Here is a 12693-nt window from a genome sequence, read left to right as displayed (position 1 = left end):
AGAATGACATTTATAGAATGACAGGCGTTTATTTTTTGTGCCGCATCAGTGTTGATCTGGTTAGTGGTTCTAGGACAGTGTGACGAGGCATTAAAAGGGGGAAAAAAACGTAAAAAAAAAAAGGTTTTGAGTGATTAATAAGAACAGAAAAGTGCCATTTAAGTATTGGTCCAGGACATAAAACCGAAAAAAAGAGGAATAAATGGCATCAAAAGCAAAACAAAGATAATAAAAATATCAATATTGGCATCACCTGGTATTAGCATCAGCTGCTAATAATAAAGATGCATGACGCAGTGTTTGCATTGATTTACAACAATTTTAATTTCTTTAGAAGTTGTGATAACTAAATTAAGACTTTTTTTAAAATTCAAACATTAATTAAAACATTTAGGTTTTGACTTGCAGTACAAACTGTGGCTTGGTGTATGTTTTGCAGAGACTGTTGTCATTAGCAACAATATTTAGGCCTTTTATGATGTACATTTGCCCTTAAATAATGGAAACTCTGTGACCTAAATTCTGCTTCCCACAATGAGATCTTACTCAGTACTTCTGAGAGGAGGCCTTGGTGGAAAAAAAGACAGATGGTGAGAAAGAGAAGGAGGAGTGTGGGGAAATACAGGGGAGGGAAAGGGAGTTTTAAAACCACACCTCCATGTTTTTTTTTTTTTTTTTTTAATTAATGAGGATCAGGAGTGAGCGTGTTTGAATGGCTTAAAGAGAAACGTAGATGAGTTCCTCTTGCTTTGGCAGCCTGGAGAGTGATGTGACTTGTGTCTGCCTTTTAGCTTGTTTCCCAGGTTTCCTTTTATCATAGATGCTGTGGCTGAATTGTTGTAGTTTAATTAAACAGTGACTTAATGGTAGTTATCCACTGTGTCACATTGGCACATTGGTTTTCCTTATACTGGAGTATGTGATTTAGAAGCATTTTTTTGAGGTGATGCTCTGGATGGCGTTGACAGTATACTGAGAGGGTTTTCTAGTATTTCATTTAATCCATGTATTTATTTATCTACCCACGAGTCACAACCTGTTAAAGTAAAAATAAAAACCTAATTATAACCTCCTCGGGCATAATTTTAGTTACATGCCAATTTAACTGGTTTACATTAGGTCATAGCGGTATACCTGACCAGCTGATAAGACAGGTTAAAGTCATGTCTATGACACTGTCTACACTCGAGCATGTGCACTGCTTCTTAGCCAATCATCCATCGTGCAGAGAAGTGTGATACCATGTCCATAAATACTACAGCTTGCCCTTGTGTGATTGAGAAAAAGAGAGGATCTAAATGTGTTTTCACAGGGCAAACTAAATAATATTTAAAAACACACAGTTTTAACTTGAGCTGGTGAGATGTTGTGCTTTGTTTTACATGATTTTGCTTTTTAAACGCTGCGATTTTAACATAAGCGTTGCTAAATGTAATTCTTTGTCCTGTCTTTCAGACATTGTCTCTGCACGATCACAGGAGTCTGGTTTCGCAGCTGCCCCGTCTGTGCCTTGCTGGTGAGACAACCTGACCATTTCCGTCCTCCCCTGTCAAATAAATGCGCTCAGGACACTTCTAATTCAGTTTCTGCTTCGGCGGGTCCAAGTTTGGTCCATGGCCGGTCCTGTTTTTAATCGGTAATCACTCAGCGCCAAGCTGGACCCGAGGGCTCAGACTCCCCCCACCTGTTCCTGCTCCCCGCCCCCTAAACAGCCTTCCGAACACATACACGCATCCCAGCTCCGTAGCCAAGCGCGCCGATTGGCCCGTGAGGAGGAGGAAGAGGAGGAGTATGTCAGTGAGGCTGCACTTCAGAAGTTCACGGCCACCTACACAGATGCTGAGACCATTACTGGTAATTGCTGCATGCATATGTTATAACTGTTGGCAGACAAAACTTACTGGAACCCATTTGGCGCTGTTGTATCAGCACTGTGTGCAGACATGTGTATAATTCATCTGTCAGAAATGATCTCCTTTGGTCCTTTACAAGTCCATTTGGCTGCATTAATGTATTATAGAAGTTACACAGTACAGCACAATTTAACCCAATTAAAAGTTTACAGTAATGCCAGCCCCCAGTCTCTAATGGTTTTGGAGTAAGGTGTTAGGAAGACTGCAGGCTGATGGAGGTGGTTTGGATGAGAGTGAGGCCTTTGGAGCTGTGAGAAACTGTCCCTTTTCTGTGACCCTTCTCTAATGTAACATCCTGTCAGTGAAGCAGCTCCAGGGGACTTCAGCTGTGTGTGAGCCAGTATGTGAAAGAGAGAAGAGCTCTCAGTGGACTGTTTCCTCAATAGAGCAGGATGACACTAGTGTCCAAACTGTTGCTGTGCACTGGCCCTTCTCCTTTCTCTTTACAGTCTGGGAAGAACACCTACCAGACACTTTTAATTGAGTTGGTATTACATACAAAATTAATGAGTATTGATTATTTTTCTTTCCTTCTTTTTGCTATGCTAATCATGCAGAAGTCTAGATTAAAGGAGGTTGGGATTCTGCGGATCATTAGGGAGGGAGAGGGAGCTAAGTAGAACCTGGCTAAAAAGCTACTTCAGCACTTCATAAATGATGCCAAGCACTTATACAGCACAATAGTGTGTAACGTTCATACTCACAGGAGCAACAGGAAAAGACCCTCCCAAAGACATTCTTTTTCCACCCTTGGGCATGATCTCAGTTCCTTGTATTATTTTGAACAGCAAGGTCTCGCTTATTTTTATGTTACCAAAAAGGTCATGTAGGAAAGTCATACTCATATTTAGATTTAGTTACACTTTTAGAGTCAAATCGACTGCCAGCTCACCAGACAGAGCACCTCTGCTCGTTCAGCATGACCAAATCAAAGGTTTGCGCTTATGGCTTATTGGTGACCAGGTACACACATGTACTGTAGCTGGTGCAGTGTAGGGTTTCCCCATATATAGAATTTACTTGGGCAGGCCACCAAAGTAAATTAACACCCACCCAATATAAATGGCGATTCATATTATCCATTCTAGAGAACAGGGCCATTCTTGGTCTACAGCAGGGATGATAGTTTTTGTTCCTTTAGAGATCCACTACAAACTGAATGAACCGAATGGAAAGTTGTGAATTGTTATGAATTTGACGATACTGGTGTTTAGTGTATTCTGCCCAACAATCATGTTTTTAAGAGAGCTGAGCAAATCCCATGAAAAACATGCAATCATTTTGAAAGTGAAACATAAATGTTGCGAAATCTAAACTTTCATGGAAAACAGGCCGAAGTGCTTAAAGAAGAATTAATGGAAAGAACTGCATGTCTGAAAAGTGTTATATTTACTGTTAGAGCCCGACCGATGTCAATGGGGGTCAATAGCAGCCATTTATTGATATATCAGTATCAGCATTTACAATCACCTATAAATTAAAAAAAGAGAGAGAGATGGGAGAAACGCCCTTTAACCATGTCATGAGTGTTATGTAGGGCACTCTATCACTTCCCTGCTGGCAGCTCGTAAGCGTAAACGAGTAATCCCTGACTTGTATAATTAAAGAAAGATTAATTTTAAACTGCACTGTAATGCGATCTTAGTGAGGACTAATAAATTACTTCACATAATAAAAGTGAAGGATTATGTTTATGCTTTGTGTGTCTAAAGTAGAAAATATCTGCCGATATATCAGATGTTTAAATCACCCATTCCTCTATCGGTGATTCTCTGGTATGGACTTTTAGAAGACTGAAACCCCACAGTGCTGTGTACATTCATATGACAGCTTATTCGCTAAAAGTCAGTGTCCGACTTTTGTAGGTAGTCTGTTATACCCTAAACAGCCCTATAAATCTATAATATTATTGCTCTTTATTAACTTAACTTAATTTTCCTTTAACTGTTGGCTTTAATGCATAATTAATGCATGCTGTTTGAATCAAAGGATGGTGTTTTTCTTTTTCTTTTTTCTTTTTCTTTAACATATACGTGAAACCCAGTTCTTGATTTCAGGCTGACAGGCTCATTCTTTAACAGGTCACTTGTATTTACAAAATCAAAGCTGTGGTAGGATCTACAGCAGCCCAGTTTTAAAGTTGGCTGAGGTGTTCAGGACAGTGCTGCCACCTGCTGGTTTGTGTTCAAATTTGCAGTTGTTTTGTTTGTGTCCTCATGTTTCTCTCTCTCAGCCTTCCGTCTGTCATCCTGCTTCTCCAACTCTCTCTTTGAGTCTCTCACAGAAAGAGAGAGCTGGTGTGGGAGTGGGTACGGGCGAATGAATGAACACAATGAGCTGAATAGAGCAGCTCATTGCCATGCGGCAGTTTCTGGGTGTGAGATGAATTCTCCGTGGTTACCAGCCTCCGATGATGTAAAGAGTTGAGTAACAGTGAAATTATGGGATGTCTGATGTGGAGAGGACGATTGGGAGCAAACAGACACATAGAAAAGTGGCAGAGGACGGATAACTTTGGTAAGCGGCTGGCAAAGTTATGGCAAGTGGAAAAACAGAGTTTGAATCTGATCTGATGGGTATGGTCCCCTGGCTCTCATCCAGTCACAGCACGCAGAAACATCCACTGTGCTGCTATTTTTGTTTTTTCTCAAAGGAGTGCAGGGTTCTTCTTGTGTTTTCACAAAGACGAGTTTGGACCTGTGCTGACCCACCAGACCCTCAGTAAAGCACTCAAAACACTGTGTGTGGAGATTAGCCTCTGTGAGCTAGTCAGTCTGACCAGTGCAGTCACTGTTTGAGGGAGTGTAATCATGGAGTGGAAAATTTTGACAGGGGGGGAGGGGCTGCTATACACATAAACTGAGGGTTGCTATGGCTACAATGTTTTTGTACATAAAAAAACTATGAATAATCCAGCAAGAACAACTGGCTGACTGCACACTTTACAGAACAAACTGAACCTCATTCGTTTGGATTTTATCAATTCTGTGGACTTGAAAAATATTTAACATTGAGTTGAATCTGAATTTAACATTTATAAAATATGCACTGAGTTTGTGCCAGATGTAGACAGATGATCTCATCTGGAAACAAATGGAACACAAATAAGTGATTTCAGATATTTACATACTGTATCTGATGTTCTGTGAAGCTGATGCCTCTTTACTATTCTGGCTGATGATATTAAGGGTTAGGGTTAAGCGTTTACATATTTTATGTATTTTAATGTCTAAAGAAAAGTATTCCTTTGCCCTCCATTTCTTGTCTGTTAAAGCTGTCCTTTAAGCTGCGTCCACACTGGAAACGATTGGCTCGTCGTGCATCGCTTTGTAGCCAACGGCTGGTCACTTGTGAACGTTCCAGACTCCTGTTGCCTGCATCTGTATTTGTATAGATATATAAGTTGAAAAAATATCTCCAGTCACAGCTACTTTGTCTCGTCAGCGAATATTTTGCCCATAGTCGCTTGAAGTCACCGAACGGGATTGACTCTCTGTGGTCTCTGGTTGCCATGTCGCTTGCGGTGTGATGCAGCGTTGCCGTGTCATTCCACAGGATGACCAACTAATCAAAATCGCCAGCTCACATTTGTATCCAAGTAAACAGATTTGTATTATGTGGATTCTTACTTTTAAGCGCACTATTACTAAGAACAGATTGGTGTAACTTCAACATTTGTGGATGTTACTTAGACACACATCACCGGCACTCCCCGACAGCTGCTTCCTCCACCAGCTGGAGAGTTCACAAACAGCTTCAGAAACCAAGACACCAAAGGACTCAAATGATCCGGTGCCAGACCCCACAGCAGAACCACAGATCTCGTGCAAACATCCCTTGACCAGTAGGCACGATTGAGCTCTACACAAAGGAAGTTGGTTTTGCTCTGTGATTCAGGTTATCAGAAGTATAGTAGGCAACCACAGAAAATATATGCACATGAAAAAAAAATCTCTTTGTACTAACTGCACAAACCAAACGAGAAGCATTGCTGTGTGGAATTTTGCATGGTTTTTGTCCTGGAAGAGTGGGAGTCACTTGACCAAATATTTGTGATTTATAATCCACAGTTAAATCCTTCTTTGATGGAAATTGTAATGATTTATTGGGAAATCCAACAGCCAATCCCATGTTACGTTTGTCATTCAAGATGTTTACTTTCAACCTGTCAGGTAGGACTTGAGGGATTTTATTTTATTAGTAATAAACTTTTTATTTACAAAGAAAATAACACCTTAGCAAACACACTAGGCGCAGATTCACAGGGTTAGTGACATTTGAAAACCCTGGTTCGCCACCTACGTGTAGATGTGTGAGCTGCCGGTGACATTTGATAACACTGACGTACTACTGCGCTTTATTTCACGAGTGCACCCTCTGTGACCAGCAGCTGCTTGTGCTACAATCTAAATCTGGATAACACTCTGCTGCAACTCCACAGAGCAGCACTACAACTTAAATGGAGGCAATTTTCTAAGTGTTAGTGGATTATAGTTTGCATCAAACCACCCACCAACTTCCTTTTACTTGAAATTACCTCATTTCTAAAATGAAACATCTCAAAGATCGGTTACTTTGTGCACCACCCTAATCGCTCACATTACCGTGAAGTTTGGTAACTAGTGATTCTAAACTGATTAGTGCAGCTATTAGTCTGCTTCCAAGACTATTACGCATCAGCTTAGGATAACATGTAATCATATCGAGCTTTGTTTGGTGCCAAAAGCTGGGATCTGTGGGATTACAGGGAAAAATCTTGAGTGGTGTTTTGGCAGGTTTTCTGCTGGAGCTTTGCTCCTGTCGCGCACACACTGTGATTACTGCTGTAACGAGGAGAAACCTTTTCCGCTGGTCTGTTTTTGTGGTAGTTTAACACTTGCTCTCTAATATAGCAAAATCTCCTTTATGTTGAGTTTATTATCTTTTGGCTCAGGCTGTGTTTTCACCACACCTCGAAGCACACGCACACTCACACTTTTAAAATCTTGAAAGGCCCAATCTCTTGATATTAGTGTTTTAGTAATGGAGCTTGAGCAGCATCAGACCTGGTGTGGCCACAGTTGGTTTATACAGGATAGGGAAAGTAGTGTGTGTGTGGCTTTCAGCTTGTGTGCAGAGCCCAGCTGGGTTTGTTGGCTGCCAGAGTGTGGAAAAGTGAGAGAGTGGGGCGGTCCATGTGATCTCTCGTCATTGGCATGTCAAGCATGATGGGACCAGTTTGGTTGGCTCCGGCCGCTCCTCCCTCCCTCTTTTACTGCCTCTCTTTTGGTCTCCTGCACTCTGTACTGTCCTCTAAAACTTTTAGTACTCTGCTCTTCCCATTTCCCACCCTCCCGGCACCTCTCTCTCTTTCTGTGTTATTTCCTGCGACCTTGCCCTCTCCAGGATCGCTGGAAAATGTAATTAGAGGGCAAGAGGGGGGCAGTGGTTGTCGTGCTCGGGCACCATGAGTGAGTACGCTGTGTGGAGAATGGTTTTCTAGCAGTTTCAGCTCATCTCTAGTGATAGTTATGAGCAGTCTGACTAACATCTGGACAGCTTGCTCGCCGTATCTTCTGGCTATCCCTTTTGTTATCTGTTTGTCGGGGACTGTTGCTTTCTTGTCTTTTTAACCTTGTATATTGAAAGGGGTGTTAAAGAGCTGGCTTTGCAAAGGAAATGTTTTTATGTTTGAATTCTTTCAATCTGTGAAAAATCAAAAGTGTCACATGTCGTCATGTGGGTTCAGTTTTATAGTAAAAGATAAGATTTCCAGGTTTAAACGGCTAAAAGCCTGTCAGTGAGTGTGTTTTAGGAAGAAGGGGAAAAAACCCTGGCTTTTCAAGCCTTGACCTCAGGGGGCAGAAGTGCATTGTTTTGGTCAACAGGAGGCAGCCATGTTGCATTTCAGATCTATGCTCTCTAGTTAAAGATTTGAAAGTCATGTCTGGGAGATTGAACGGTCTGACACAAACAACTCGTGACTGCTAACATTTCAGCTGATCCTAGTCAGTCAGTAGCTTTCCTTTAATATGATAAAACCCTCTCTGTGTCTTCGTAGCCTGCTCGCTGTGTTAGGCGGTGTGTTTATCGCTCAGACGGACTGTGTGACAGGCCTATTTTTACATTTGAACTTGAACTTTCTTGTTGTGGTGTCCTCACAGCTTGTGTGCTTTGTGCCTCCTCTGTATTTACTTCAAAAGGTTTTACTATCCACTCTCTTATGAAGAGACGGTGCGATACAAAAAAAATACAGATTTTTTTTTAAATGGTCCATAGTAAATGTAAAGGTCAGTTGTGTGATCTTCTTTCTGTCACATGAAAAAATAATTTCAAAAATATTTTTATATGTATAATTGTTGCATTTCCCAAGAGGTCCAGGTGATCTGCTTTCATTGCTCACCTATTCTAAGAGGGAGCCCCGTTTGTTTCAATTTTTACACTGGACGCCCTTCCTGATGCAACCGAAAGGGACTTTTTCTCCTCCCAGGATCAAACCTGGATCTTTCTCTTGTTAGGCGAATGTGTAAAACACCACACCGTGGAGACACAAAGTAGTCTGAGCCTAAATGCTCAGTAGTATCAAATCACAGGCAGTTGGTACCTACAGCTGCAGAGAGAGGAGGAGCAATGGCTGTAACATTTATACATTTTCTATATATGTTAATATCAGAAAACACACACACGCATATTTCATCCTGCCTTTCTTTTTGCCTTTAAACAAAGCTCAAAACCTTGTTGGATGATATTTGCAGTGTTACCATTCTTAAACATCACCCAGTTTACTGTTCATGTTTCATATCAGAATCCAAATATTGCAGTACATTTAGGTATATTGAATTCATGCTCCTATAATGTCAGATTGTGCTCTGCAGGAAAGCTTTTAATACACTTCAGTTACAAAACTTCAGTGTCAATATAATTTTATTTGCTGCTGTACTTTGCGTAAAACCAAATGATCTGCCAGAGATGCGCTAATCAATCATAATCTTACTCAGAGAACTTTTACACAAACCAGAGGCAGCACAAAGTGGCAAAATCCAGAAAATTGTGAAATGTCACTTGTTCTGATGGAACTGGGTATTCAGCACTTACATCTGTGTTGAAATTTCTCTGGCTGTGCTTGCTAAATGTTTCCCCAGCCTCTGCTGTGAGTGTGTGTGTTCCCCTTTTCAGCACAGTCAGTCATTCAGTCTGCATTAGAAAAACTGTAAGAGCGCATTGTTGGGGAGACAGACAGACAGACGGGCAGATAGAGAGACAGAACAAAGAAACAAAGAACTTTATTTTTACTGTATGTTAATTCCCATGTTTAGTCTCCTTCTGTCAGTCCAAGAGCTTCTCTGTTCTATATTTGTGGAGGAGGGAAAAAGAAAAAACTTGATTTGTGTGTAAGCAGAGAGAATGTGTTCTCTAATAGAGCCAAAAATGGATGACGCTTTTAATAGCACACTAAAGTGATGTGTGAACAGAGAGCTGCATAGCTGAAAGCTTAGGTAAGGTTATTTAAGTTTGCACAGCAGAGCACAATTGTGAATCAGTGGTTCACAGAGGAAGGCTGCTGTTGATTTTGTGCAGGGGGAAAAAAGAGAGCACAACTGAGTGGCTCGGTGGTTAGGGCTCACGTGCCTCGATCCTTCAGTCCCCTCTTAAATCCCAGCTGACTGGAACTTTTGTGGCGTGTAATGTCATCCATCCATCTCCCTTTACTATCTCTAATCACTGCAGCTGTCATACAAGGGCTGAAAACACCCAGTAATTATTAAAATGATAAAGAAAGAGGCCATACAGAGAGCAATCCCAATTTGGGCTATAACTATGTAAGAGATGTATACATTTCCCATCTTTTATTTTTATTTTTCACAGGAAAATATAGGAAAAAATTAAGACGGTTGATCTCAGGTTACTAGGGAAGCCCTGCAGCTAGTCGACACCTACTTACATCTGTTTATTTATTATGTCTGAGCAGGTTAATCTCGTATCAGTTGGCTGCAGAGAGACTGGAGACCTGATTTTGTTTTATCTTGTTTGGTATGCATGGCATCTTTATCTCTTTCGGGGTAATAATGGGCTTAATTATGGCAGAGAAATTATTTATTGTCTTAGATAAGGATGTGGCACAACACTGGATTCAAACTTAATTTAAACTGTTTGGCAAGCCAGTATTTTATAAAAATGATTAGAAATGTCTGACATCTAGCTCATTTCAAGCCTTTACAATCGCAAAGCTACGGTTAATTAGGGATACAAGGGCTGAAAACACCCAGTAATTATTAAAATGATAAAGAAAGAGGCCATACAGACTGTAGCTCAGGTGGCAGAGCAGGTCAGCCACCAATCAGAAGGTCGGTGGTTCGATCCCAGGCTGCCTCCTGGCTGCATGCCAAATATCCTTGGGCAAGATACTAACCCCATGTTTGCCTACTGGTGGTGGTCAGAGGGCCCGGTGGCGCCAGTGTCCGGCAGCCTCGCCTCTGTCAGTGCGCCCCAGGGCAGCTGTGGCTACAATGTAGCTTGCCATCGCCAGTGTGTGAATGTGTGTGTGAATGGGTGAATGACTGAATGTAGTGTGAAGCGCTTTGGGGTCCTTAGGGACTAGAAAAAGCGCTATACAAATGCAGGCCATTTACCATTTACCATACCAACTCAACTTTTAGCTGGTCTCCTTTTTGGTTTTCTTTTTCCTGCAATTAAAACCTAACCAGTTCCTCAGTGGGCCACTAGAGGGCCTCATACACCCTCCGGTTCAGAAGACTGCATGAGTGTACTAAATGAAATATATTGTCCTGATTACTAAATTGAATAACTCAGAAGTTCTGGTGTTTCCTGTGTCCACTAACTTGATGAAAATGTGAAAGTAAATATTTCCAAAGAAAGCAGCAGTTATTCTTCACTTTGTCTTCTCTCCTTGTGCAGATGTGTGTAACAATACTGATTTGCCGGAGCTCGAGATTATCAGCTTATTGGAAGAACAACTGCCGGTGTACAAGCTGAGGGCTGACACCATCTTCGGTTATGACCAAGATGATTGGCTGCACACTCCCCTCTTGGGCCCTGACGCTGCCGTTGACCTGACTACTGAACAGATTGAGGAGACCCTCAAATACTTCTGTAAGTTCGTTATGCTGCGTTTTCAAAATATAATAACACGCGTGTCCTGTTGTTGGAGAGTGACAATGAGAGATCTGAGTGTTATGGCAACGTTAATGTTGTGGAAATGAGAGAGGGTGTTGACTCCATTGATGTCTCCGTTAGTGTGGGTGAACCAAGTGACCGTGGTTGCCAAAACAAAATTAATAACTGCTGTCTATCTCACTCTGGTTAATGTTTTACTTTTTCGTGCACTCAGTGCGCATGTTGTGTGGTTTGTTTTTTTTTATACCATCGTCAGCACTTGCCTTATCAAACTGTGGCTTTTGATTGCAATCTGTGCCAGCTAGAGCACGTACAGACCCACATACACACAATTTGAATTAAACAAACATGCACAGGCTCGTGATAACATGTGCAAACACTGCACATGGCAAACCAAGGGAGTGTAAAGTGTTTTTTTTTTTTCACAATTAATTATTAATATCTAACTCATGTCTACTTGGAATAGTGACTCAGGGTAAAACATGTTCTAAAAATAAACCAAGCATCTTATAAATAGGCTTAATCAAGAGCTGCAAATACACCCGGTGCCCCATTGCCTGCACCTTCAATTTAGTATTGACATTCATCACAGAGAACCAGCCTATCAGGTGATAGCGAGGGGGCAGAAGAGCCATTATTACAAATCATGAAAATAGTTTTTTGCTGTACAGTCAATACCATCACTGTGATTTGTCATCATCTGTATCTCCACTTGGACTTTTACTAGCTATCCCCATCTGCTTCAAGGAGATGGCTCTGTATCGGCACCCTAAGCAGGAGTGATACATGAGCTAAGATCTTTAATGGTAAAGCTCAACTGATCTTGAGTGTCTGATTGTACAGACCATCACAAAGTGCCAACGTGTTACCATTTTTAAGCATTTATATAATGAAAAGTCCAGCCCAACTTGCATCTTAATCAGGAGCGCTGTGGGGGAGGGGGATATAGTACACGCTGTTGCATCATCCGAGTAAACATTGATTCGATCTGGTGCCTGAGAAGGATGAGTGTGAGGAGGTTGTGACATGAGGCAGCTGACCGATCGAAGGCAAATCCATGCTGTGATGACATAAAATGCACACGTAACAAAGACTGTAGACTGTCTGATTGGTAAATTTGTTTCACAGCCTCAGCTGGTGATGGATATTTTGTCAACAGAGTAACAGATAACATGTAGGAGATGTCATTTTTAAAAAGACTGAGGTTTTAATTAGAATAGCTGTATGTTCGGGATTGCGTTGTTTCCTATTATTTTATCTTTTGATTCAACTGCATACCTGAAATCAAATAGCAGCGCACAGATACGTATAAATGCAATGATAATACATGTATTAATGTGCAGGCTCACTTGGCAAGCAGCTCTAACTGATCCTGTAATGGGGTCTTATGCAACCTTACTACATTACATGAGTAAGCAGTTATATGACTCTACTGGCACATTAGCATAAAACCATGCATGTCACTTAGCAGCAGTTGCTTTTTTTCACACTGTAAGAAACACTGGCTGTTTTTAGCAAGCAGCAGGTTCACAGTATGTTGTTAGCCTTGTCTTAGCCCATCCTGTGAGCATGTAGCTGCTTTACGCTGTAGTTTCATAATGTGCTTCTCACTGGTTCCTCTCACGTGCTTTCTGCCTCCCATGCATGCGCTTCATCACTCCCTATA

At 41.3% G+C, this 12693-nt stretch overlaps 1 protein-coding gene across 2 annotated transcripts in view; it reads left to right on the top strand.

Moving 5' to 3' along the window:
• The first annotated feature begins 1657 nt into the window (after positions 1 to 1657).
• Positions 1658 to 12693, top strand: part of trak1a (trafficking protein, kinesin binding 1a) — a 37604-nt gene continuing 26568 nt past the window's right edge. Inside the window, exons 1-2 of one of the 2 annotated variants that reach the window (XM_085290994.1) lie at positions 1658 to 1854; positions 10809 to 11003. Coding sequence is in view for 1 of the 2 variants with exons in the window: in XM_085290992.1 (XP_085147118.1) it covers positions 7360 to 7363; positions 10809 to 11003 (199 nt within the window). In the remaining variant the exon portion in view is untranslated. Of the gene's footprint in view, positions 1855 to 7186; positions 7364 to 10808; positions 11004 to 12693 lie in introns of those variants that run through there. The other variant, XM_085290992.1, reaches the window with a different exon arrangement.

Source organism: Mchenga conophoros, linkage group LG11, assembly GCF_057382185.1.
Source record: "Mchenga conophoros isolate Kocher_MC1m ecotype Shallow Benthic linkage group LG11, M_conophoros_male_GT1.1, whole genome shotgun sequence".
NCBI lineage: Eukaryota > Metazoa > Chordata > Actinopteri > Cichliformes > Cichlidae > Mchenga > Mchenga conophoros.
The sequence above is the reverse complement of the archived record's forward strand: the minus strand, read 5'-3'. Positions and strand labels throughout refer to the sequence as shown.